The 23,403-nt window shown below is 33.5% G+C and overlaps 16 protein-coding genes and 1 non-coding gene across 17 annotated transcripts; 4 read left to right on the forward strand and 13 right to left on the reverse strand.

Annotated features, from left to right (window-relative positions):
* Window positions 1–77: 77 nt before the first annotated feature.
* WICANDRAFT_76609 (uncharacterized protein) lies at window positions 78–1,661 on the reverse strand (the record flags this gene model as incomplete). Its single annotated transcript, XM_019184419.1, has 1 exon — window positions 78–1,661. One exon carries the CDS (start codon window positions 1,659–1,661, stop codon window positions 78–80), a length of 1,584 nt encoding a protein of 527 aa, XP_019041648.1.
* A 138-nt stretch (window positions 1,662–1,799) lies between these two features.
* On the reverse strand, window positions 1,800–3,237 carry WICANDRAFT_60500 (uncharacterized protein; the record flags this gene model as incomplete). Its single annotated transcript, XM_019183005.1, has 2 exons — window positions 1,800–3,058; window positions 3,114–3,237. 2 exons carry the CDS (start codon window positions 3,235–3,237, stop codon window positions 1,800–1,802), a joined length of 1,383 nt encoding a protein of 460 aa, XP_019041649.1.
* Window positions 3,238–3,411: 174 nt separating this feature from the next.
* On the forward strand, window positions 3,412–4,215 carry WICANDRAFT_60501 (mediator of RNA polymerase II transcription subunit 22; the record flags this gene model as incomplete). Its single annotated transcript, XM_019183006.1, has 3 exons — window positions 3,412–3,442; window positions 3,505–3,566; window positions 3,619–4,215. 3 exons carry the CDS (start codon window positions 3,412–3,414, stop codon window positions 4,213–4,215), a joined length of 690 nt encoding a protein of 229 aa, XP_019041650.1.
* A 79-nt stretch (window positions 4,216–4,294) lies between these two features.
* WICANDRAFT_87980 (MDM34 family protein) lies at window positions 4,295–5,757 on the reverse strand. The gene has a single exon (XM_019186132.1). The coding sequence runs from the start codon at window positions 5,630–5,632 to the stop codon at window positions 4,334–4,336; it is 1,299 nt and encodes a 432-aa protein (XP_019041651.1). The 5' UTR covers window positions 5,633–5,757; the 3' UTR covers window positions 4,295–4,333.
* A 662-nt stretch (window positions 5,758–6,419) lies between these two features.
* WICANDRAFT_60503 (uncharacterized protein) lies at window positions 6,420–6,929 on the reverse strand (the record flags this gene model as incomplete). Its single annotated transcript, XM_019183007.1, has 1 exon — window positions 6,420–6,929. The coding sequence occupies one exon, from the start codon at window positions 6,927–6,929 to the stop codon at window positions 6,420–6,422; it is 510 nt and encodes a 169-aa protein (XP_019041652.1).
* A 167-nt stretch (window positions 6,930–7,096) lies between these two features.
* On the reverse strand, window positions 7,097–7,600 carry POP6 (ribonuclease P/MRP protein subunit POP6; the record flags this gene model as incomplete). Its single annotated transcript, XM_019183008.1, has 1 exon — window positions 7,097–7,600. One exon carries the CDS (start codon window positions 7,598–7,600, stop codon window positions 7,097–7,099), a length of 504 nt encoding a protein of 167 aa, XP_019041653.1.
* Window positions 7,601–7,773: 173 nt separating this feature from the next.
* Window positions 7,774–9,627, reverse strand: WICANDRAFT_60505 (uncharacterized protein; the record flags this gene model as incomplete). Its single annotated transcript, XM_019183009.1, has 1 exon — window positions 7,774–9,627. The coding sequence occupies one exon, from the start codon at window positions 9,625–9,627 to the stop codon at window positions 7,774–7,776; it is 1,854 nt and encodes a 617-aa protein (XP_019041654.1).
* Window positions 9,628–10,042: 415 nt separating this feature from the next.
* ORM1 (sphingolipid homeostasis protein ORM1) lies at window positions 10,043–10,597 on the forward strand (the record flags this gene model as incomplete). Its single annotated transcript, XM_019181391.1, has 1 exon — window positions 10,043–10,597. One exon carries the CDS (start codon window positions 10,043–10,045, stop codon window positions 10,595–10,597), a length of 555 nt encoding a protein of 184 aa, XP_019041655.1.
* Window positions 10,598–10,940: 343 nt separating this feature from the next.
* WICANDRAFT_76617 (TBC domain-containing protein) lies at window positions 10,941–12,464 on the reverse strand (the record flags this gene model as incomplete). The annotated part of the gene is made up of 1 exon (XM_019184420.1): window positions 10,941–12,464. The coding sequence occupies one exon, from the start codon at window positions 12,462–12,464 to the stop codon at window positions 10,941–10,943; it is 1,524 nt and encodes a 507-aa protein (XP_019041656.1).
* A 106-nt stretch (window positions 12,465–12,570) lies between these two features.
* Window positions 12,571–14,168, reverse strand: WICANDRAFT_38748 (PQ-loop repeat-containing protein). The gene has a single exon (XM_019182540.1). The coding sequence runs from the start codon at window positions 13,818–13,820 to the stop codon at window positions 13,029–13,031; it is 792 nt and encodes a 263-aa protein (XP_019041657.1). The 5' UTR covers window positions 13,821–14,168; the 3' UTR covers window positions 12,571–13,028.
* A 240-nt stretch (window positions 14,169–14,408) lies between these two features.
* MAG2 (RING-type E3 ubiquitin transferase MAG2) lies at window positions 14,409–16,349 on the reverse strand (the record flags this gene model as incomplete). The annotated part of the gene is made up of 1 exon (XM_019181150.1): window positions 14,409–16,349. One exon carries the CDS (start codon window positions 16,347–16,349, stop codon window positions 14,409–14,411), a length of 1,941 nt encoding a protein of 646 aa, XP_019041658.1.
* Window positions 16,350–16,782: 433 nt separating this feature from the next.
* On the forward strand, window positions 16,783–17,414 carry SPC2 (signal peptidase complex subunit SPC2; the record flags this gene model as incomplete). The annotated part of the gene is made up of 3 exons (XM_019183010.1): window positions 16,783–16,811; window positions 16,865–16,910; window positions 16,968–17,414. 3 exons carry the CDS (start codon window positions 16,783–16,785, stop codon window positions 17,412–17,414), a joined length of 522 nt encoding a protein of 173 aa, XP_019041659.1.
* A 38-nt stretch (window positions 17,415–17,452) lies between these two features.
* Window positions 17,453–18,446, reverse strand: TDA5 (Tda5p; the record flags this gene model as incomplete). Its single annotated transcript, XM_019185386.1, has 2 exons — window positions 17,453–18,227; window positions 18,373–18,446. 2 exons carry the CDS (start codon window positions 18,444–18,446, stop codon window positions 17,453–17,455), a joined length of 849 nt encoding a protein of 282 aa, XP_019041660.1.
* A 226-nt stretch (window positions 18,447–18,672) lies between these two features.
* TSR2 (Tsr2p) lies at window positions 18,673–19,317 on the reverse strand (the record flags this gene model as incomplete). The annotated part of the gene is made up of 1 exon (XM_019181181.1): window positions 18,673–19,317. One exon carries the CDS (start codon window positions 19,315–19,317, stop codon window positions 18,673–18,675), a length of 645 nt encoding a protein of 214 aa, XP_019041661.1.
* A 287-nt stretch (window positions 19,318–19,604) lies between these two features.
* CNA1 (calcineurin catalytic subunit A) lies at window positions 19,605–21,341 on the forward strand (the record flags this gene model as incomplete). Its single annotated transcript, XM_019184421.1, has 1 exon — window positions 19,605–21,341. One exon carries the CDS (start codon window positions 19,605–19,607, stop codon window positions 21,339–21,341), a length of 1,737 nt encoding a protein of 578 aa, XP_019041662.1.
* Window positions 21,342–21,386: 45 nt separating this feature from the next.
* On the reverse strand, window positions 21,387–22,115 carry LOT5 (Lot5p; the record flags this gene model as incomplete). Its single annotated transcript, XM_019185387.1, has 3 exons — window positions 21,387–21,442; window positions 21,486–22,046; window positions 22,097–22,115. 3 exons carry the CDS (start codon window positions 22,113–22,115, stop codon window positions 21,387–21,389), a joined length of 636 nt encoding a protein of 211 aa, XP_019041663.1.
* A 630-nt stretch (window positions 22,116–22,745) lies between these two features.
* Window positions 22,746–22,836, reverse strand: WICANDRAFT_t24. Its single transcript has one exon. It is a non-coding gene; the product is annotated as a tRNA-Arg (tRNA).
* Between the last annotated feature and the right edge of the window lie 567 nt (window positions 22,837–23,403).

Raw genomic sequence — 23,403 nt, forward strand, 5'->3', positions numbered from 1 at the left:
TTTAACGAATTTATACCCAGTGACGAGGTTATGACTATTTCATCATCAACATTATATTTTTAAACAACATCATATATTTATTTCCTTATTGATTTATGTTGCTTCTTGCTCATAAATGTATCATCAAGCTGAATTGTATTTGTATTATTATGACCCCATTCACTTTGTTGTACACCATTAGCCAACTCGACAACATGAGTTAGGTCATCGATTAAGGCTGGGCTTCCATTTCTTATGACATCAATCTGCTCTGAGTCCATTCCTTCGAACTCTGAAGTTGATGAAAGTTTAATTTGTACAACTTCAAACAAATTACTTGTCCACAACATTATTCTGGCACTTCCCCTTGTCGCATTGATGAAACATGCGCCTTTTAAAGAACTTCCTTCATCATCTTCCCATGGTATGACTATAGGGGAAGACCACTCAGTATGCCAAAGGGTAATGGAGTCCTCATTAACAACAAGCAAAAGATCTTTATTTTCATTAGCCACTATCATATCTTTAATTCTTGTGTTGGTAACCAATACTTCTTTTGGTTCATTTGAATCTTCTCCATTAACATCCCAAATGAAAACCACACCGGGCATTGATTTAACGGTGACAAATGTGTAGTTCCCATTCACCAAAAACTTTGTAACACCACTAAGATGAAGAGGCAAATTTCCAATTTGTGGGAATTTATAACTAGTTTGTTTCCTCACATATTTCCAATTAATGTTATCTTGCTTCCAAATCTTTGAAGTTTCAGTCTGTGGTTTATGCTGAAGTGTATACTGAATATTCAATCCTGTATAAACATCCAAACAATGTATTTGTTCATGATGATCACTAATTAAAACATGTTCATTACCTTCTCCCCATTTCACATCAATTGCACCAAGCGGATCACTAACATCTTCATATCGAAAGATTGCTTCAGATTGCGACAGCACTTCATTGAATAAAGAGTAGACCGATACTTTAGTCTCACCGATAACCGAATCATTGCATAATAACCATTGTCCATTAGGTGACCAATTAATGGAATCAGTCAAATTCAAGACAGAATCAATATCAATATTATTGAAATGCGCCACGGAAGAGCCATTATTCAAATAGTTCCGCACAACATATCCATTTATTTTCGATGTGATGATGGAAAAAATGTTTGAATTTGGCTTGATCAGGACTTTATTGAATTTTGGTTTTTCAATTGATATTAAAACTTGTGAATAATCCAATGAATAAATTTTGGCATAAAGCTCATTCTTAGTGAATACCACTATTTGCTTTGATCCATCATATGCAGTCTCAATGGATTCTTCACCTTTGGGGAGCCATTGGAATTTTTCGATTCCAAATACATCATCCTCTATTATTGAAATGTCAACTTTCTCATCATTCATATCATATATCTTGACTGTATTTTCATTATCTATCAGCAATGCAACCTTGTTACTTTGACCATTGTATAAAGGTTCCCATGTTATTTGCGATATTCTTAGAAAACCATTGCTATTTTTTGTCTTTATCTTGATCAATCTATCCAATGTCAACAGATCTGATTTTCTTATTACCAACTTTGAGCCGTTCAGATAGGCGATATATTTACCACAAGGCGAAGGAACTGGCTTATGGCCTGAATATGTAAACCTTGCGGACTCGTCAACCAAAGACATGACAAAGTTCTATTGAATCGAAATTATGTATTCTTTCAAAGTCAATTGAATTTCTTCTGAAAAGTAAACAAACAAAAGCGCGCCAAAAAATTGATCGGGGGACTACTTTCAAAGGCTTCAAAATGATTTGTATTTTATTCAAGTCTTTAAATTTTCAATGAGTTGTTCTATTTCATTGATCAAAATGTCAGCATATATTAGATCCTGGTACTGACCAATGTCTGAATTCCTTTTGTCAGTTAAAGTTGAGCGGATTTTGGAATAAGATGATTTCACAGATGTAAAGATTTTATTTCTCATTGAAGGCCTTTTTATTCCAATATTTTCAGACATTACTGAAAAGTTCTCTTTTTCATCCAAAGATTCATAGTCATCTTGTGTTATTTGGTGTGTTGTGGGTTCTCCCTCGATATTATCAGGAACATAACGGTCTCCAGAATCAATGATAAATCCAATAATGAAATTTCGAAGAGTCAGAGCTCTCAATATCTGCTCCAAAAGCTCTAAAACTTCTCTAAGGTTGACACTTGAGACCTTTCCAACATCTAAAACTATTTTGGGGGTATGTACACCCTCTAATAATCCATCAACTACACCAACCACATAATTAAATTCCAACACTATTGAATTGTATTGTATGGGTATCACCAAAAAGCTATCCTTGTTTCCTGAAGAGCTGGTGATAGCAACATTACCCAATTTTGTAACAGAAAGGAAATAGTGAGGGTCAGCACTTGCTAAAATTGCATCAATTGCCTTTTGAACCTTATGATTTAAGATATCACTTGAAAAAACAGACCGGAACGAAGATGCGCTAAAGCCAATAGAAAACGGTACACCACTTGCTAATTCTCTATGAACCTGGGATTCAATAGTTCCTGGGCCCACCATTCCACAGCCAAATAAGTCCTTGAAATATTCCAAACCTATGGGATCACCTATTTCACCAATAATGGGTATTTGACTAGCTAGTGTCATTAAAAGCACACGGCAAGCGAACACTCCATGGAAAACAGTTTGTGTCATATAGGAACTATTAGATGTTTTAATTTCACCACTTATATTCAGATTCATAGCAAGCTTTAAATTCTTTAGTGGTGGATTGTTTGAGCTGTATAATTTCTGGACTTTGTCAGGTAACTTTTTGGTATTGATGATAGAGTCACTAGTGGAAATATTTGATTTATTCAGTAGCCAGTATGAGCATGCAATAGCTTGGTGATGATCATTCACTTCTCTTGGGCCTGTGATAATAAATCTACTTGATGGAATTGGATTGTGAATATCATTGGAAAAAGACTCTCTGAATTGAATAATGGAGCTCTTTAACGTTGAAGACACTGGACAAAGAAATTCCTTGACGACATCAGGCTGGGTCAATGCGACCTGGTCTCTTTCTTTTCATTTGTTAACTATGTTCTTTTGGGTAGATTCAGTGGGTATTATTGTTACCATTCAAACATTCGTCACTTCTTGTAGACAAATCGCCAACAGCTTCAGCCAACGAGTCCCACCTGAGTGTTTTGAACCTCTGAGAAGAGCACACGGTACTGAATTTTGAGCTCTCTTTCATCATAGTGAAATTATACGACTGAAATGAATCAAATGTAGGAATTCAATCATCTAAATCCACCATTTTAATGGATTTACTGTGAGAGTTTCTTCACACAAAACCGGAGAAAAAAAACATTCAAAAAAATCTAAACATAACAAAACATAAGCAGTCAAATTATAAAGAACCCATCACAAAATGAATCAAAAGAGATCAGAGTCCTTCATAAGTATGTTCTCAAACCAATCAACCACCTTCCAATTGATTTACTGACCGTTTCTTTTCTCCTAGAAAAAGTGGATACAAACACAGAATTGCTTATTTCAAGATTCACCAACATCATAGGACTATCCGTGAGTATCGAGTCTATTTGAAAATATGTTCATGTTCTAACCATATTCAAAGGCATCCACCAGCTCACAGGAAGTACAGGCTTCAGAAATGTTGCAAATTGAACTACATGCCCAAACTATGGTGCGATTAATAGAGGAATTGTTATCAGTGTCCAGGACTTTGAAAGAAAGTTGGATATTAGGTCAATTACCAGAGTCTAAGGATGTTAAGGATCCAACTATTGGTATAACTGAAAAGATTAATAATGTTTTGGATAAAGTTTTGAATAGTGAGAAGTTTGAAGAAGAGGTTGAGATTGATGAAGAAGAGGTTGAGATTGATGAAGATGAAGAAATTGTTGACGAGACAGAGGAAGTGAAGGAAGAGCCAAAGCAAGAGGTCAAAGATGAAGTAAAGAAGGAAGAAACGGTGAAGGATGAAGTCACTGAGGATACTGAGGTTAAAGAGGAGCCTAAAGACGTACAAGTGAAAGAAGAGAAAGAAGAAACTAATGGGATTAACGAGCATAATAATGAAAATGTGAATATACCGAATGATGATGTGATAGATATCAGTGATAATCCAAACTTTGATGAATTGGATTTTGAAAGCTTTGGTAATATGGACCAAAACAATGATGATAATAATGATATTATAATGATTGATTAAAACTACAAGTTATATAACATAAAACCATTAATATTAAACAAACTATCCGTAAAAAACAAACCTTTTCTTTTTCTAATTGAAACGTATCTAAATCCTTTTATTAACTTGTTATTCCCTTCTAAACATCATAGAAAACATCATCATCGTCACTATCATCAACAACTTGACTTGAAGTCATCATCAAATCCTTCTTTTGTATTATGAAATCTTTGAAATCATTATTCAGATTGATATAATTTGAAGATGGACCTCTTGGTCTTGATAAATTTGTTGAAATCTTTAAATTATTTTGATCATTTTTATAAAAAGGTAATAAATCCATTGGATGGATTAACGATTCATAAGGATCCAATTCTTTAACAACCAGTGTTTCTGAATTTAAATAATCATCTAATGAATTTGTGGAAGAGCCGAAACTTGTATCTATTAGTGTTGTTGATGATGTTTCTGAATTTGAATTAGTTCTTGCATATGAAGCTTCCTCCTCTGGTAAAACTTCTTCCTCTATTCTTGGGATTTCTAATGAAGGTGATGATGATTTTTGATCTTTTTGCACTTTTGTGGCTTTCTTTTCCTTTTTATTCATCTTTATTACTCTTCTTTTCTTTCTTTCTTCTAATCTATGATGTGCTTGTGTTGACTCCAAATTTTGATATTCAATCTTGGATAATGAGACTCTTTGTATCACATCTGTAAAGCCTTGCGGTTGTAAAGATAATGTATCAAACAGACTTTCTTGTAGTTTGAAATTCATAGGTTGTTCAGATAATGATAATGAACTGATTGACCTTTTCAATGTTGGGCTATTTATATCTTGTTCTAATAGAGCTGAAACATTTGAAGTAGAAGCATCATCTAATGTTAATGAATGCAACATTTCTGGTAAGTCTTGCTTCAGCATTTCAGTAACTAAATTCAAAGTATCTTGTTTAATCATTTCAAATAAATCATCATCCAAGAATTCATCTAAAGACGTTTCAATATCTAAATCAATAAAAGGGTCATCATTGAAAACAACAGTGACTCTTCCATTATAGACAACTGTTAATATAGCATCAATCTTGATGTTTTTAATCTTAAACTCCACTGGTAAGACAGTTGATTTATCAGTCAAAACAAAATTTGGCTTTGTAAATGGATCAAAATCAATCAGTTTAATGGCATTTGCCTCATAATCTGTATTGAAAGCAACATTCAATTCACCGTCATAATTAAACTTGAATAATCCTTTAAACTTATCCTCTTTCAAATCAATAATATCCAATACTTCAAATTTAGGTGGTTTCTCACCAAATGATAAGGATGAAATAGACACTTTATGTGGGAGTTGAGGGATTGTTGTGGCACTTAAAATGGAGTTTATGGATGATTTAAGATCCAATACACTTAAATCCAACCAGTTGAATAGAAATGACATGGTTTAATGTTATTGCTTATACCTCTTAAAGGTATTTCCCGAGATATCAGATTGCTTTTCTAAACAGAGGTGGCACAAGAATGAGATGTTTGATGATTGTAGTTAACTCTGGTTATAACTCGAATAAGGGCTATATTTGCATTCTCTGAGTACTAGTCTCTGGTTATTCTTGGTTCAATAGTGTGTAAAAGGTTCAAGTGTAAATGATTTATACCTGTTCCATTTCTGTTTGGCATAAAACAATTGAAACTTGTGACATGTGTTGGGAAAAAGTGTCTGGTTCGCGACACACCAATGCCCCCCAACAGGAGCCAAAAATAGAGAAATAGTGAGTGGATTTGAGGGTAGATAGAGAGATGATGGTATGGGAGAATAAGGTTAGAAGTATTGGTTTAGTTAGTATGGATATGCTCTTTATATCAGCTTTTCAACAGAGTTTCCAGCGTTCTTCTTCGTCGAGATTTAGTCGGTATCTGGAATATCTGCCATTTTGCTCGAGCCAGATGAGGTTCTAGAATCTGGAATAATCCTGGCTGGCTATAATGATATTGAAATAACTTTATACTACAACTACTCAATTCTTAATCAGCCTAGATCTCTACTGATTATTCTCGAAACCTATTCAGATCCATTCATTAACTATTAGTACAAATCTCCCCTTAAAACCCAAACTCAGCATCAACACTTTCGCCGTTGAGAATTCGGATTTTCTGTTGGCTAAAAAGAAAAAAAAAACCTCGAAACCGTTGGAGTTCACAAAGAGCCTATTATTGCTAAATACAATCAATCATTTCAACCACCACCATCTATTTTCTCTTTTGAAACAATACCAAGTACGATCTCTTTTTTCAAGTACACTTTGCTGAGGCAAATCATACTCAAATGGCGTCTCAGCCTTACCACACTTCTCTTCGATCAAAGTGAATGGATAATAACTATAGTCTTCTCTTTGTAGTTCAGCTTTAGCCCAAGGACGATGCCACATCCAATCATGAGCCCATTTGGGTACAAATTTCTTACCATCTTTATATGGCATAGCAGCTGGCGGCGCAACACTTCTTTCAGCTCTATCCACTTGTGCTTCAATTTCCAACATCTTCAAGGCATATGGAATATTTCCAACACGATCTTTTGAAAAATCATAAACTTCTGTTGGTGGTTCATCTCTTGGTCCATATATCATATGTCTAACTAAAGAATAGAGTAAATAACCGAAAAATCCAAATGATAATAAAAATATTGATCCAAAGTAGGAAATGAAAAGAAGTGCTTGTAAAGCTGTATCACCATCAATCATGTTTGAAGTACTTTATCTTTTAGTTGAATGGGGGATTGAAGGTTGAATGACTTTCCAACTCAACTTCAAAGACCATACCCACTGTTTTATAATCATCTCTTATTCCTTTTCTGTCCAAACTTGAATTGACAAAACATTACATAAAGGCCTCATTCACCTAAAAGATCTCATATTTCCTGTCTATTCCAAGCATCAAAATCAACAGCATCATCATCAGCTCCACTAGTTTCCTTAACTTTTCTAATCAAAGTATACAAAACAGGAACTTTAATCTCTTTGGACAATATTTCATTCTTTTTAATGAACGTCTTGAAATGATCCAATTTATTAAATTGTTCAAATTTGAAATCTTTATTATCTTTTAATTTTAACTTAAAAATTTCTAAAATACTAATCATTTTTTGTAATGATTCTCCAGAACTCATTAAGAACACCGGTTCATCCTTTTCCAATACTGTTGTTAATAACTGTGATACTCTTTTTTGTATCTTGTCACCTTTTTTAATAACTATTGATTTTTGACTAATTGAAGAATTTGTTGATTTAAAAGATTGTGAAAATTGGAATTGTTCCTCTTTTGAAACTTGACTTGATCCTGTTGGATTTCCATGAGCCTTGTGTTTTTTCAAAGGTGGTTGATCCGTGATTGAATCTTGACTACTTCTAGGCATTGTAATGATTGATAGGCTTTATGAGTTCTTTTTCCAAATTTTCTTTTCAAAGTGGTTTACACCTATAAATTTTTTTAGTGCACAATTTTTTTTTATTTCGTGTTTTCGCGAAACCTTACAATTTAGTGAGGTAACATTTTGACATAGCTCATTAAACATTAAAATACACACATTCATTTGTTTTTTCTTTTGATCTCATGCTCATGATCCAAAGTGAATTGGATCTTTAATTTAATTTCATGCTCATCACATCTCAAGTATTCTAATAATCGTTTATTCTGGAAAATTGATAGATCATTAGTCTTTTTATATCTTTTAAAAGCTTTAAAGAAACATGCCCATTGATTTTTAACCCAATGATCTGAATCACCAAGTTCTTCTTCTGGTTCTTTTGGAAGTGGAGCTTGTGGTTTTGGTTTCGTCGTCTCTTGTATGTTGTTTGAAATATCTTCGATATCAGCAGCAGAGACTCTTGAAGGGTGTCCCACTGAAGGAAGAGTAGGATACAACGATCTTCTTCTTGATTCAGATGATCTCTTCAATGGCGTTTGTGACGTTGGCTGTATTGTTGGATATAGAGATGTTGTTGTTGTTGTCTTTGGTTTTTTATTAGTTGAAGTTTCAATAGGCTCATCATATACTCTTTTGGTGGTTGTGGGTTGAGGTTCTTCATTCAACGGGACAGTTAACTCAGGAACAGGCTCTTCATCACTTGACTCAAATTGTGATATATCGAACGATTTCCTTTGTGTGGTGGTGTTTGTTGTTTCGGTAGGTTCGTTATTAGGAGTCTTTTTGTCAGAATGTTTGACATTGGTTGTTTTATATTTTGCATCATCAATTAATGGGTTTTTGATAAATTCGTTTAATGTATGGAAACTTGAATTATTATCATGTGTTGTCCTTTCAAACAGATTAGGCCTTGTGTTTGACTCTTTGCTTCTTGGTGAAATTATGGATTGCCTTTCAGGAGCTTTTGAAGAAGAACTAGATCTATCAAAGAACATTGTTATTGCTTCACTTTCTCTTTTTTTCCTTATTGATAAACTTTCTCTCACTTCTTCAACGACTTTTGAATCTGTAACATCTGATGTTAATTTTTTTGGAGCACTAGCTTCATCATCATCTTCATCACCAAATAATCGAACTTTTGGATATAATGATGGCGGTAGCGACTCACCTCTATTTCCCTTTGAAGGACTTTCACGTCTTTTAGATCCACTCGTAGGCGATTTTCCAGTAGTTTTGCTTTCCTTATGTTTTGGAGGAGGTGGAGAAAACACTGGAAATGATTTCGATAATAAACTTGTAGTTGCATCTTTGACTTTTGTAGCTGATGGGATATTTGATGAAGATCTTCGTAGATTTTCTTGTGGATAAATATGTTTCTCAGGACTCAATATATCACTTGGAATCTCACTTAAAAGGGTATTATCACTATGCAAATGAGCACCACCGGCACCAGCGCCATCATCATCAATACCCTGTGTAGACACATGGTGATTGATATGGCTATTTGTCACTATTCTTCTATTTGAACTATTATGAAGATCCGCTGTGCTTGGGACGTGTTGTGTATCAGATTTCTTCTTCTTTTCAGATTTAGCATCCTTTGTCTTTTGAGTCTTTGGCACTTTTGGTGTCCCTTTCCTCAAAGGTTTCTTTGGAGATGATTGTAGCGGTACATTAACAGTGGTGGAATCCTTTTTACTATTATCATCATCATAATTTGTTGTGGTATCATATTCATCATCATCATCATCAGCACCATCATCAGCACCACCATCTTTAGCACCAAACTGTCTCAGCGTCTTGACTGGAGAAGTAACGATATTGGAATCGTTTCTCTTTGGGTACTTTTTGCCCCACGACGAATCTGATTTCCTACTCGAGGACTGCACTGAACTAGCTCTGCCTAAGGACCTACTCGGTGTTAACTTGTTCAAGATGGCATTGTTGGTGTACGCCTCGAAGTTATGGCTCAACCTCTCGCGGATGAAGTCGTCCTGGCTCTGCTCCTTCTCCATTAAAAGCTTTGGATCCCCTTTGACACTATCAAAATGATGGTTTTCGTTAATGGAAATTCGGTTGTTTTCATTCGTTTCAAATTGTTTCAAACGCGTTTCCAAAAAAAAAAAAAAAGGAACTGTCAATATCTGACGTGTCAACTTGCCTTTTTTGTATTTCAGAGAATTTTACTTTAAACGAACTTGTGATTTTATAGGAGTCACCAATTGACAACAACAGCAAACAACGCTTAGTCTACTAGACTCTTCTATCAGATCACACAGAGTATAGAAAGATCACACTCATAAGATACATCACCCTTTTCAAACTATCCATTTTACTCAACTATAGCTGTTTTTATCATTGAAGGCAACCATACAAAAAAAAGACAGCACATTACCAATTCATTTGCCATATACACAACATTCATCCATAATGTCAGAACCATCAGCTCAAACATTATCCCCAAATTCTTCAAATGCTAGACAACATCGTCGAAGATCATCTTCAATCATATCTCATGTTGAACCTGAAACTTTTGAAGAAAAAATAGATCAAGAATCAACTCCAAATTTAAATGCAAACTGGGTCCATTCAAAAGGTGCTTGGATCATTCATATTGTTATAATCTTAATTTTGAAGTTATTTTTCGATTTAGTACCTGGTTTATCAAATGAAATTAGCTGGTCATTTACTAATGCAACTTATGTTATTGGTTCTTATATCATGTTTCATTATGTTAAAGGTACTCCTTTTGATTTCAATTCTGGTGCTTATGATAATTTAACAATGTGGGAACAATTAGATGAAGGTGATTTCTACACTCCAAGTAAGAAATTTCTTGTTGGTGTACCAATATGGTTATTTTTATGCTCAACACATTATAGTCATTATGATTTGAAATTATTCATCATTAATTTATTGATTTGTGCAGTTGGTGTTGTTCCAAAATTACCAATCTTTGACCGTTTAAGAATATCACTATTCTGATGAAGGAATCACAATTTGAAAATATTCTCAAATACCATCACTATCAATCATTCATTACTATTTATGAGATTCTTTCCCATTCAAACCTTTTTCACAACGAAATATATCCAATATAAAGAAGAACAGCCAAACGAAATGTGTTCATCAGCATCATAGTTATCCACTTGTTACTATATATCATTTTCAGTGGAGTATTTTATATGTTTTTATATGTTTTTTAATGATTTATTATTAATTTTTTTATTCGTAAAGATCGAACTACACTCTTTTCAATCCTATGCCAATATGTAAATTCCTGTTCCTCCTATACCTTTTTAATAAATAAATTTCCCTTTAACGCATTTCAAGTGCTAGTTGTTGTTTGATATAAGCGATCTTTAACTTTATCCAAGATTGGGCCATCAAGACCTTTTTCCAAGCACATCTTGTATAAACTTTCAACTAAATCGAAATCACTTTCAAATATGCTTGTATTTGAACTTTCACTTTCACTATTTATTGAAAATAATGAGGATTTTGAAGATGAAATCGAATCAATTGGGGATGATAATATTGATTCTGCATTATATTTGAGATTTGTGAACATTTTAGATATGAATGAGTTTGGTGAAATGTCTTGTTCTTCCTTAGTTGTAGATTGTGAATAATTGGTTGATAATTGTTGTAAATTCTCCTCAGTATATTGTTCAATGTTTAGATTCATAATTTCATTGATGAATGAATCAACATTGTTTTGGAAAACTCCCCAACAATTTTCTGATAGAAGATGTTGATAAACCAACTCAGATTCATCAATACTTTGTAGTAATTTGGAGTTTTTGGATAATATAACAATACCAACTCTTAATAAAGTTTCTTTAACACCTTCTAAAAACATTATATCAAAGACACGAATCAAAAAATTAAAAGGTATAGTTATTGAATAGAATGATAAAAACCATTGTGAAAGGAAAACCTTAAGATCAACATTTAAAGTATCAATCAAATAAGTTGATAATTCAGGTAATTCATGTTTGAAAATTTCTTCAAATTGATAAAACCATAAGTTTAAACCAGACATTTGATTATCATAAATGTTTCTTAGCTTATTGATTTCAAAAAACTTAACTAATGAGTTAAAAGTTTTGAAATCATCTTTATCAAAATGGAACAACATAGGTGCCACGATAAATTGTAAACCTTGGCAATATCCCATATCTGAATCAAAGATACTATAAGCATTCAAAATCTTTTCAAATTTACTTTTGGTTTCAAACTCTGTAAACATTGATAATTGAGGATATGTTCTGTTGACATCCTTTGTGATAATTCTAATATCTGGTGAAATATCTTTATTCAAAGATTCATATAAATTCAATAAATATTCATCATTTTCACCTTTAGAATTGTTGGAGAATGTTAATAAACCCCAGATACGATCCCTAAGTGAAGTTGGAATACCATTGGTTAACATAAATCTTGTATAATTTGGTAATGTTAAGATACAATTTGAAAAATTATTGATGAAAAACCACCAAAATGTAATTTCCAATTCATCATCTTGTTTCAAATTTTTCAACATCTTCATACAACATGGTTGTAAATTATCTTTATGAATTTGATTTTTAGCACATTCATCATTTTCATAAATTAATTGGTTGCAAGATGAACATGAAATTGCTAAATCAAAAGATCCAGTTTGTTGTAATAATGATTCAATATCTTTTATTTCAACACCATCAAACCCAGTATGAGCTGTTGAATGATTGTTTAAATTTTCTAAATGAGAAAGCAGCAAGGCGGTTTGATTTGATGTGTTTAGGAACTGCTGAGCTTTTGATAAGTTTGATTCTAGTTCTAGAAGTTGTTGAAAAGTTGTTGAATCCATAGTTGACTGAAATGAATGAAATAAAGTGGGTATACGTGCTAAAAAAAAAGAGTGTGTAAAATGAATGACTAGCTATATGAGCTTAATGAATGAATGAATGACTGTGGGTGGGTATAGCTTTGGAATATAGAAAAAAGGGATGAAAAGAGTGTGGAAAGGATCAAATCTGTTTATAAATAAATAAATGCCAATTTCAAATGTTTTTGTTTTGATGAAAGGAGCTTCAAAAGAAAATGCGCAGGCACGAAAAAATTAATTTTTTGAAGTTTTCGCGAAGGATCAAAAATCAAAGGATCCAAAATTTGAAGTTGGAACAGGTGCAAAAGATTTGGAAATTATCAATTATCATGGAAATGATGGTTTATGAGGTTTGAATTATGTGTTAATCGATGATATTGATGCTTATTTGATTATAATGCTGTTTTCAAGATGGAAATTGACTACTGTTGAGATCAAATATACTTTTTGCTTTCCATTTTACTAGTCACAATTTGAAATTTCATTAAAACTCATAAATTGATGCTTATAAACAGGTTATGAAGATATTGAACGTCATCAGAATACTCAAACTATCGTGTCAGCAGTATCGCAACTTTTGGTGGTTTCATTACTTTCAGCTTTTTTCAAATCATCAACTTCAGTTATAGATGTTGCCAATTCATCTTCAGATTCTCTGTTATCATCCTTCTTCATCTTTCTTCCAATTCTCAAATACCAAATCAAATGGGAACTGAAAATACCCAATTCCATGAATCCAACAATACAATACAAAACAATCCCCAAAACATCAACCTCTCTAGCAAATGCAACTGATAAAGCACTGAACAAAGCACCAGAAAAGTCCAACGATAAAAACACAAAGTTGATACCAACAACACGTCCTTGTCTTTTGGCTAATTCGAAATATGGTGGTAGTAACCCAACAGCTAACAAGATTGAAGCAAGAATACCAAAGATCAATGATGGCCACATGATATTCTTTGCAGTTAATCTCTTCAATGGTATTATAAATCCAACTTCCAAAGCTATTGAGATTATTAAGAACAAACCAACATATAATATTGTCTTCTTCTTTGATTGTGATACTGGTGGGTAATGTAATGTTTGAGCCCAAGTCACAAGACATAAAAATGTAAAACATTGAGGTTGAATTTGAATAGGTATACTAGCATCTCTGGACACAAAAAAGATGGAGAATGGAACACCACTAGCAGTCCAAAGGAAAAGCATTAATGGTTGTAAACCTTCACAATTTTTATTTCTATAATTATGAATGATTTGTGGAATCATTTGAATACACCAACAAACTGTACCAATGGTCCCCAAGATATTTGCAACTGGAGTTTCTGAAGTCATTATGAGTTGATAGTGGTTAGCTTAATTTGATTATAAAACTATTGAGCGTGTTCAAGTGGGAATCAATGTATTTAAATAACCGTTTGCCTTAGTACTTAATGCTTTTAAAATCCCGATGGAATTTCGAGAGAAGAAAAAAACAATTGTGTCAAAAATTTTTCACTATGCACGTTTCTTTTGCAACAGGAATAGGTCAAAGCCGTTAGACTTTGTAGGTTAAATGAAATGGAAACTCAAGTATGATGAGTAACTAGTTCAAAACTGAATCCAAAATAAAATCGAATGAAGTTTTCAAACTGATCTGTTTTAATTAAGCTTTCTTGAAAAAACATTTCTTGTCGAGCTTCTTTTTTTTTTAGTGCGCGCGCGCGTACAAAAAAACGGTCATGTCTAGAACGTTTAAACAGACCAAATCGAAACTACTGAAGACATAACTGCTAACGTATAAAAGTTCGTGAAATCGTTTATTCAATTGAAATTTAATGTGTGTAGAATGCATCTCTAAATGGGAACATCAACTGTTTTCTTTTTTTGCACTTGGTATTGTATTATGCTGGGGGTGTATGCGCGCGCGCAGTTCAACATTTGTTATATTCCACGACCACTTGAGGAAGTTAAAACAACTAGTTTCTTCTTACGACCCTTCTTCTTTGGATTGTCCTTCTTCTCTTCTTTGGCTAACCTTATAAGCTCTTCTGTATTCCAATCATCTTCAATATAATCATCTTTGGTGATCACTTTTTCACCTTTTGGAATCTTTGTACCCCAAACCGTTGTTAAATAACTATCAGGATTCTCCTTATTCTCCTGTTCTGTAGAGTCAACATTTTCATTTGCAATCTCTTCATCTCCTAATGGATGCAATGGAGGTTCTTCAGAAGCTGCAATGTTTTCTTGAGAACTAAAATCATAGATACCCCAACCTTCATTTTCAGTTTTATAAAAATCTAAAGTTTTCAACTCTTGTTGAACATCAAATGACTTTTTAGCACGATCTTCTTTTTTCAATTTAGTTAAAATCTTTTTTCTTCTCTCATTTAATTCTTTGGCGAAAACTCTGTAAACTTCTGGTGCCAACATGTTTTTCCAATTTACATCAATGAAAGCAAATTCTGTACCAAAAGGTAAATGACCAAAATATTTATACTTTTTTAATGTACTCTCTGTAACCATATGACCATAATTGATATTATCAACTTTTAATAACAACGTAGATGGGAAACTATCATATGTGCCATAAGTGTACAATAAAACTTTAACATCCAAAGGTGATAAGAAATATCTTGTCGGGGAATTGAAAGCAGTTTGATAGAAGAAATAACAGTTTGAATCATTTAATCCACTATTATTCTTATTGACTGATAAGTTATCCATTGATGTTACTAATGGGTTAGGTTCATTGTAATTGTTACCGAAACCTTCTTTGTATAACTTCAAATGGAACTCAATGTCTTTTAAAGCCTTTTTGGCATAAACACCATCATCATCATAAAGTAACTTATCTTCCTCATACTGTTTGAGAATGGCGGTCTTGTCGGCTTCATAGCACTCCACGAGGAACTTCAATCCACCTTTCATTATTCTGGCATATGGATATAATTCTGTATCAGAATACCATGGAATATTACCAACTTTTTGATGATTCAAATTCAAACCAAATGGAATTGGCAAAATATTTTCAATCGGTTTAGCCATCAAACGTAATATAACATCTTGACCAATTTGTGGAGTTTCGAATCTTTCATCTGTTTGATTTATAATCACAGGTTTAATCTGATCAGGTTTAACAGAAAATGCACATAATGGACATTCTTTATGCTTATTCAAGGAAAATTCCTTCTTTTTTATGCCTTCAGACTCCAAAAAACTCAACAAACAAGTGTGACAAAAAATGTGACCACAAGAAATCATTCTGGGAGCAACAATATCTTCAGTTAAACAAATAGGACAATAATTTCCCTTTGGTACTATAACTCTTAATATGGCTTCATTTGATAGAATCAAGTTTGGATCTAAAGTTTGGCCTTTATAATCCAGTCTATAATCAACAATAAACTTATAATTTGCATTAACGAACTCTTCACCTCTAAGATGTATTTTATCTTCTTGATTAGATTTTCTTCTTCTTCTAGGCAATGGAGCTCTTGATAGCTTATCATTTTCTAAATCACGAGAAGGCAATGAGAATTCCAACAAGTGGTTGATGGAGATTTGACCTCTTCTACCTCTTGCCTTGAATTGACCGGACATAACCTCATCCTCTATATTGAAACCAAAATCATCATGGGCACCACCATCTGAACCTGAACTGTACTTTCTCGTATTGGATGTGTTCTTGACTTCTCTTGGTCTACCAGAAGATTTAGATGCACCTGAGCTATTACCACGCTTTCCTTGAGTTGGAGGTGGAGCTGTATGAGATGATGTATTTGGGTTAGACTTTTGTTGCTTTGCCTGTGAACCAGAGGTTGGAAATGATTGTTTTGAAGGAATGAACGCGGTCGCGTTTGGATTATATTTGGCACTCATCTTCTTAGCTTGTGGCTGGCTGTCTACCAGACCTTCACTTGGGAGGCTGTTGTTACTTGACTGGCTCAATGTTGAAGGTAAATAATGATGACTGATGAGAGGGAAGGCAAAAACAAAATAAATGTTACCTCCGTACTTGGATTTGTGATATTCTCTATCGAAAAGGTGAATGGGTTTATGATATACTTTGCTAACGGTTTTAGCTAGCCAGCTTCTAGCAACACGCCTGTGGGTCCTTGTAACTAGGTTTCAAAGACCTGTTTATTTGTGAAGGGAGCTTTTGATGATTAACGTGCTGCCTTTAAAATTCTGAGCTACGAATCGCGAAACATGACTAAGCGCTTACTCTAGAAATCGCCAAAATGCCAAAGTGTTGATCAAGTTAACCGATCAGAAATATCGTAACTTTGAAGCATTTATCTAGAATTCAAGGATGTCACATTTTAAAACTGCCAATACAAGGTGAGTGAATAGGATTGAATATGTTTAAGCTGTTTACTAACTTTTTTACAAAGCTCAGTCGTTGATTTACGTTCTGCAACAGATGAAAAACTACCTGTGGTACGTGTTACTTTCTAATGGCCAATTTGTTTTACAACTAACCAAACCTATCTGAAGGCGCTTGAGTCATTAGGATATACCCAGTCATTTAAATTAATTGATACCAGATTAGCGATAGGGTATCTTACTGCAGTTACTGCAGCATTAACTTTTTATGCTGAAAAAGAACTAAGTTTTGAAGATGCTTTACCATATACTAAACTTTTACTAGTTGTATATGTGATTTTGTCAGTTTCAGCCTGGGCTCACGCTAAATACGTTGAGAAATCAATAGTGTACAGAGGTTCTAAAAACAAGCACACTTTACAAATCTCTGGAGAAATTGATAAATTCGTCCCAGAATATAAATTGACATTTACTTTAACAAATCAAAATAAATCATCATTTACTTTCAATAAAACCTTGGAATTCAAAGAAATATTTGATAAATTTGGCAATTTACATGAAACTCAATTGAAGAACTGGATCAACACACTATTGGAATCAAATACAAAAGAAAAATAACATGCAAACTCTATTATATATTATGAATGAAGAATTGTCTATGTTTTAACACTTGTATCCATTTGACTGAAAACTCTTGCAAATTCACCAAATGAATAAGGCAACATTCTCAATATTGGAATGAAGTAAGTATACAATGGTCCATGTAAAGTACCCCTTTCGCCTAATTCAATTTTTTCAACAATTTGAACAGCTAAATCTTGAGCATGTATAACTGGCGCAAAGAATTGTCTTGGAGGTTTAACATCACTGAATAGTCTTGTATCCAATTGTCCTGGTGTAGCTAAAAGGAACCTTATTTGGTCATTTTGAATTTCATGTGACAGAGAATCATGGAGTGAAATTATTGCAGCTTTTGTTGCAGAATAAATTGATAAATGTGAAGGACTAACTAGACCTAATATTGAAGCCATGGTGACAACATAAAGACGAGAACCTTTGATATCTTTAATAATTTCTTTCAGGAGGATAACCTGTGCCAATGTGTTTACTTGAAATAAATCCTTAATCTTGGTGTAGCTAAGATCTAGTAATGTTTCACTATGACGAATTGCAGCATTATTGATTAAAATAGTAGGCAGTCCAATTGTTGACTTGATTTCATTGATTGACTTTATCAGTTGGTTCTCATCATTCAAATCACATCTTATGAAATGTAGATTGTCTTTTATTGATTCATTTGGTTCCTCTTTATCCAAAACAACGACATTGACATGTCTTTCGATCAACAATTTTGAAATCTCTAAACCAAGACCATTTGATCCACCAGTTATCAGCGCAATATCATCTGGACCAAGGTTATCCCAGTGTCCCCTTTGTTTGTATAATGTATTTGAATAGCTTATTATAGAGCAGATACTCAAAAAGCTAACCAACTTCAGTGTCAAACTTCTCGGTAAGAAATATCTGAAATATGGTTAGTAACCACTCTTGATGAGATGAATACAAATAAGCTCACAAGGAAAGTAGAAGTAGCCCAATTAGCGACGTGGGGCTCAATAATAACGATACTACTGTATCAACGGTGAACATAATATAAGCGAATGACCAGTATTGTTGTAATAAAGCTTTATTGTTCCTCGTTCAAGAGATGAAATATTTTGACGTGTTTATTGAAAAAAAATTGATCAATGCACTACTTTCTCTAAAAATTCATTCAATCCTTGAAATGTGATTTAAAGGTCTACAAATTCTTTTCATTAGCTGATGGTGTACCATCTATTTTAATGTACAAATTACCAGAATCATCGCTTCCCCTTTAGTTTCTCTTTTTACCTTTCTTTTGAACCAATTCAAAACCGTCATCATCAACCACAGGTCCTTTTGGTTCATCATCTGCATCTCCCATTTCAACATCCTCCTGTATTGATTGACCAGCTAATTGTGGAACTTCCTCGTCATCATCTTCCTCTTCATCATCATCTGAAACATCTGGGTTTTCTGGATCTTCATTTATAGTAACATTCAAGTTTTGCTGTCTTGAAGCTCTATCTTGTTGCTTTTGTTGCCATAATTCAAACATTTGGCGAACTTCTGTAAAATCTCTATCAGCACATTTTCTATAAATCTTGATAACTTTATCAGCAATTGGTAATGAGGAATCATCTTCAACATTAACATCAAATTCATCAACCATAGCATTTAGGATTGTTTCCTCTACTAGTTCCACATCAACAATTTTTTCATTGAATAGATCAATAACAATAGCTGTTATCCAATCTCTTTTAGCTTCTGATTGTGCACCACCCCATTGGTTAGCAACTGCAATCTCTAATGCTTCCCATGAATATATTATCATAGAGACACCTAACTCAAAATTGGCTTGTTGCTTTTCTTCAGACAATTTCAAGCTTTTTTCACCTTCTGGTGCTTCAACAAAATCACTGGAATCAATAACAGGCATTATATCAACAATATAATATCTAATTCTATCCCCAAATTAAGATCTAATTCAAGAGCTCATCACCTATAAATTTTTTTTGAATTTTGGTTTTTCCGGAATTCCTCGAATAAGCTAAGGTCGGAATGTAAGTATCATGTGATCGGAAAATCTCATTGCTGCGGCCCGTATCGGCTGTGGTGAAGGGAGCAGCTTTCAGAAAAAACAATTCATCAGTAGACAGGTATTGATTTTGGAACGGAAGGAAAAGAACAACATCCTGAACACATCAATTCCCGGTCACCATTAAAATGTCATCAGCTCAAGAAAACTCAGAAAAGATTGATGCTGCTTTAAGAGCATTGAACAAAAATCCGGAAGTAGTTGTTCATTCCCGTGATTATTCAATTCATATCACAGAAGATGGACAAAAAGTTTCAACAAAATCAAGAGTTAATAATAATGTACCACCAATTGCTAATTTTAAACCAACAAATGAACAATTGTTCTTACCTAGTGGGATACCCAATATTCAATTCCTAAAGCAACATTTTTTACAAGAAGGTCGATTGACTGAAGATCAAACCATTAGAATCTTGAAAATGGCTAGTGATGTCTTGAGTAAAGAGCCTAATTTACTACAAGTTCCAGCACCAGTTACAGTTTGTGGTGATATTCATGGACAATATTTTGATTTGATTAAACTTTTTGAAGTTGGTGGTGATCCAAAAGATACTTCATATCTATTTCTTGGTGATTATGTTGATCGTGGTTCTTTTTCAATTGAATGTTTATTATATCTTTATTCCATAAAGATTACATACCCAAGCACTTTTTTCCTTTTGAGAGGTAACCATGAATGTAAACATTTAACAGATTATTTCACTTTCAAAATGGAATGTCTACACAAATACTCATTAAATGTTTATAAAGCTGCTTGTGATTCATTCAATACATTACCATTAGCTGCTTTAATGAATAATCAATATTTTTGTTGTCATGGTGGTATTTCTCCAGAACTGAACAAACCTGATGATTTGAACAAAATTGATCGTTTTAGAGAACCTCCAACTCGTGGATTGATGTGTGATATATTATGGAGTGATCCTGTTGAAGATTATGATGAAAATACAGATGATGATGATGCCCTGTTTATTCCAAATAGTGTCCGTGGTTGTTCATATGCTTATACTTTTAAAGCTGTTTCGAATTTCTTGACCAGAAATAATTTATTAAGTGTTATTAGAGCCCATGAAGCTCAAGATGCAGGTTATAGAATGTATAAAAGAACAGAAACTATGGGGTTCCCGTCATTATTAACAATGTTCAGTGCTCCTAATTATTTGGATACTTATAAAAATAAAGCTGCCGTTTTGAAATATGGTAATAATGTTATGAATATAAGGCAATTTAACTATACACCACATCCTTATTGGTTACCAAATTTCATGGATGTCTTTACATGGTCATTACCATTCGTTGGTGAAAAAGTCACTGATATTTTAGTTTCAGTTTTGAATATCTGTACAGAGGAAGAATTGGATGAAGATACTCCATTAGATAAAGGGACACTGCAAAGATTTAATGAAGGTGTGGCAGATGTTGTTGGAACAGCTAGTGCACCTGTTGCTCCAGTTAAAAGAACTACACCTCCAACTGATGCCAATGATGAAGTTGATGAATTAACATTGAAAAAACGTGCTTTACGTAACAAGATTTTAGCTATTGGTAGAGTTTCAAGAATGTTTCAAGTTTTAAGAGAGGAGGCTGAAAATGTTGAAAAACTAAAACAAATCACTGGTGGTGTTTTACCAAAAGGTTCACTATTGGGAGGTTCTGATGGGTTAAGACAACAAATTACAAGTTTTGAAGAAGCTAAAAAAGCAGACTTGGTTAATGAAAAATTACCTCCAACTTTGGATGAAGTTAAATTACAAGATCAAAAAAGAGAAGAGGAATTAATTAAGCAAATTGATGATTCTGTTCATAAAGATTCAAAGATTCAAAGATTGGCTAGAAGATATTCAAACTCGAGTTTCAAGAAATAAATCAATTGGGACTACAGCTTTCAATTAGTTTACTCATAATGCGTTTTATGCAAGGAATGAATTTTTAAAGTATTTAAACCTTCTGTAGTTGTGCTCAACATCTAATTCTTTTGTTTGATTCGTGAGCTTCTGATGACACTATACCCAGTTCTTCAAGACTTCTAGTTTTGAATTTTTCTTCATCATTGTATATCTTAACATTTACTCCAGAATTCCACTTTATCTCGCCTTCATTAGTATCTGTCATATCATCTGCATTACCTGAATTATCTAATCCCATTTCATAAAACTCATCAATAACTTCATCAGCGTCATCCATGCTTCTTTCATCATCATAATCATCACTATTATTATTATGAAAGCACGAGCATTTCCCAATTGCATTGAAAGTGTTGAATATCATTTTTGAACCTTTATTTAATCCAAAGAATTCATAAGTAAATAACTTTTCAATCTCTTGGTTAAAATAACGGTCATTTTCCCAATATTTTGGAGTAAAACTGAATTCAATTAGACAAGGTGATTGGTCGCCTGAATTGGAGTAGTTCATTTGGATATATAATTCTAATTGTCCCAATTGGTTTTTCCTTACCGCATGGGCAGGAATATCGAGATATGAAATTTCTAAACCTTTTTCAAGACCATTAAACCATATTATAAAGCTTGTGTTGAATGCAAATAAATCCACCAAAAGATCACTGGAATCTTGTCCCGTTATTGATGATATGAAATCTGGACTTGAACAGGATATCAACCATTTGCGGCCACCACCATATAGAATTGGGTTTTCCTGTAAAGAATATTGAACTGGAGTTGAAATTTGGTACTTCTTTATTGGGTCGCAGTTCTCTATGGTGGGGCGGATATATATTATTTTTGGAGAGTTCATATTTTCAGCACCGGAGTGTTTCTTGATTGCAATGGGCTTTCAGATACAACTTTGTTGAGTTGATAGTTGAAGAGAAGTTATTTGTAACTAGTTGATTTCATGTTTTTTTTTCTTGACGTGCTTCCCGCTCTGGTGCGCGGGCGATAAAAAACTGATAAAGAAAGAATTCGCGGAAAGTTTTGAATGTACAAAATCTGGTGCAAAAAGTCAATTAAAGAGACTAATTGAAATAGCTCACTAGATATGTTTTGATATTGGCATTGCAGCTCTTTAAATATACTAGGAAAAAAACAGGTTTCAATAACTCACTGGAGTTATCTCCACTTGAATTGAATATTTTATTGTAACTGTCGCGTCGTTCGCGGCTTGAGTTTTTAGGCACGACAGATAGAGTTTTTAGTATAATTAGCTTGAAACTAGCTGTAAAGCTTCCTGGAAAACAGCTTTCAATGTATTTGAAGCTAGAGAGCACTCTAGAAGCAAAAAAAAAACGAAATTTTGGCAAAAAAATTAATCTTCCCCGCCAGGAGTCGAACCTGGAATCTTCTGGTTTCAGAAGTAGCTAGAAATCGTAGCCAGACGCCGTGACCATTGGGCCACGAGGAACAGAATTTGACCTTAAAAATCCGCTAGATTGCTGAACTAAGTGATGCTTATGTAATATCCAAAATTTTTAATCCTCTGAATTTATGGCATATTCTCAAATATTTCATATTTAAACTATAGTCTTGTAGATAATCACTGCTAAAGAGTTCACTAGCATATTTAACTGCTCATAATCTGTCATTTGCAAGGGAAAACTGGACTATTTGTTTTTGAAAGATTAAACGACGATTGAGAAAACCCGTGTTGATATGGCAGCTGGTTTTTGATTTTTGGAAAACTACTAGAAGGCGTTGGAAGCGTACCGTCAAGCCAGCAGCACATTTAATATAAAACCATATTCAAGTCTAGAAATTCAGATCTTTGAATTAACTATCAACCCCAATCACCATCAAAATGTCCAATAAAGAAGTTGCTTTACAGATCATAAATTTTTTGAAAACCTCCGTTGCAAACAAAGAGGTCTCTGAAGATTATCTTGAATCGATCGACGTTGCCATTGATTGTATTGCAGATGCTTATGAAGTTGATAAAGATGATGATGCAAAAGTTGTCAAGTCTGATTTCAAT

The sequence above is a fragment of the Wickerhamomyces anomalus genome (genome assembly GCF_001661255.1).
Source record: "Wickerhamomyces anomalus NRRL Y-366-8 unplaced genomic scaffold WICANscaffold_1, whole genome shotgun sequence".
Lineage (NCBI taxonomy): Eukaryota > Fungi > Ascomycota > Saccharomycetes > Phaffomycetales > Wickerhamomycetaceae > Hansenula > Hansenula anomala.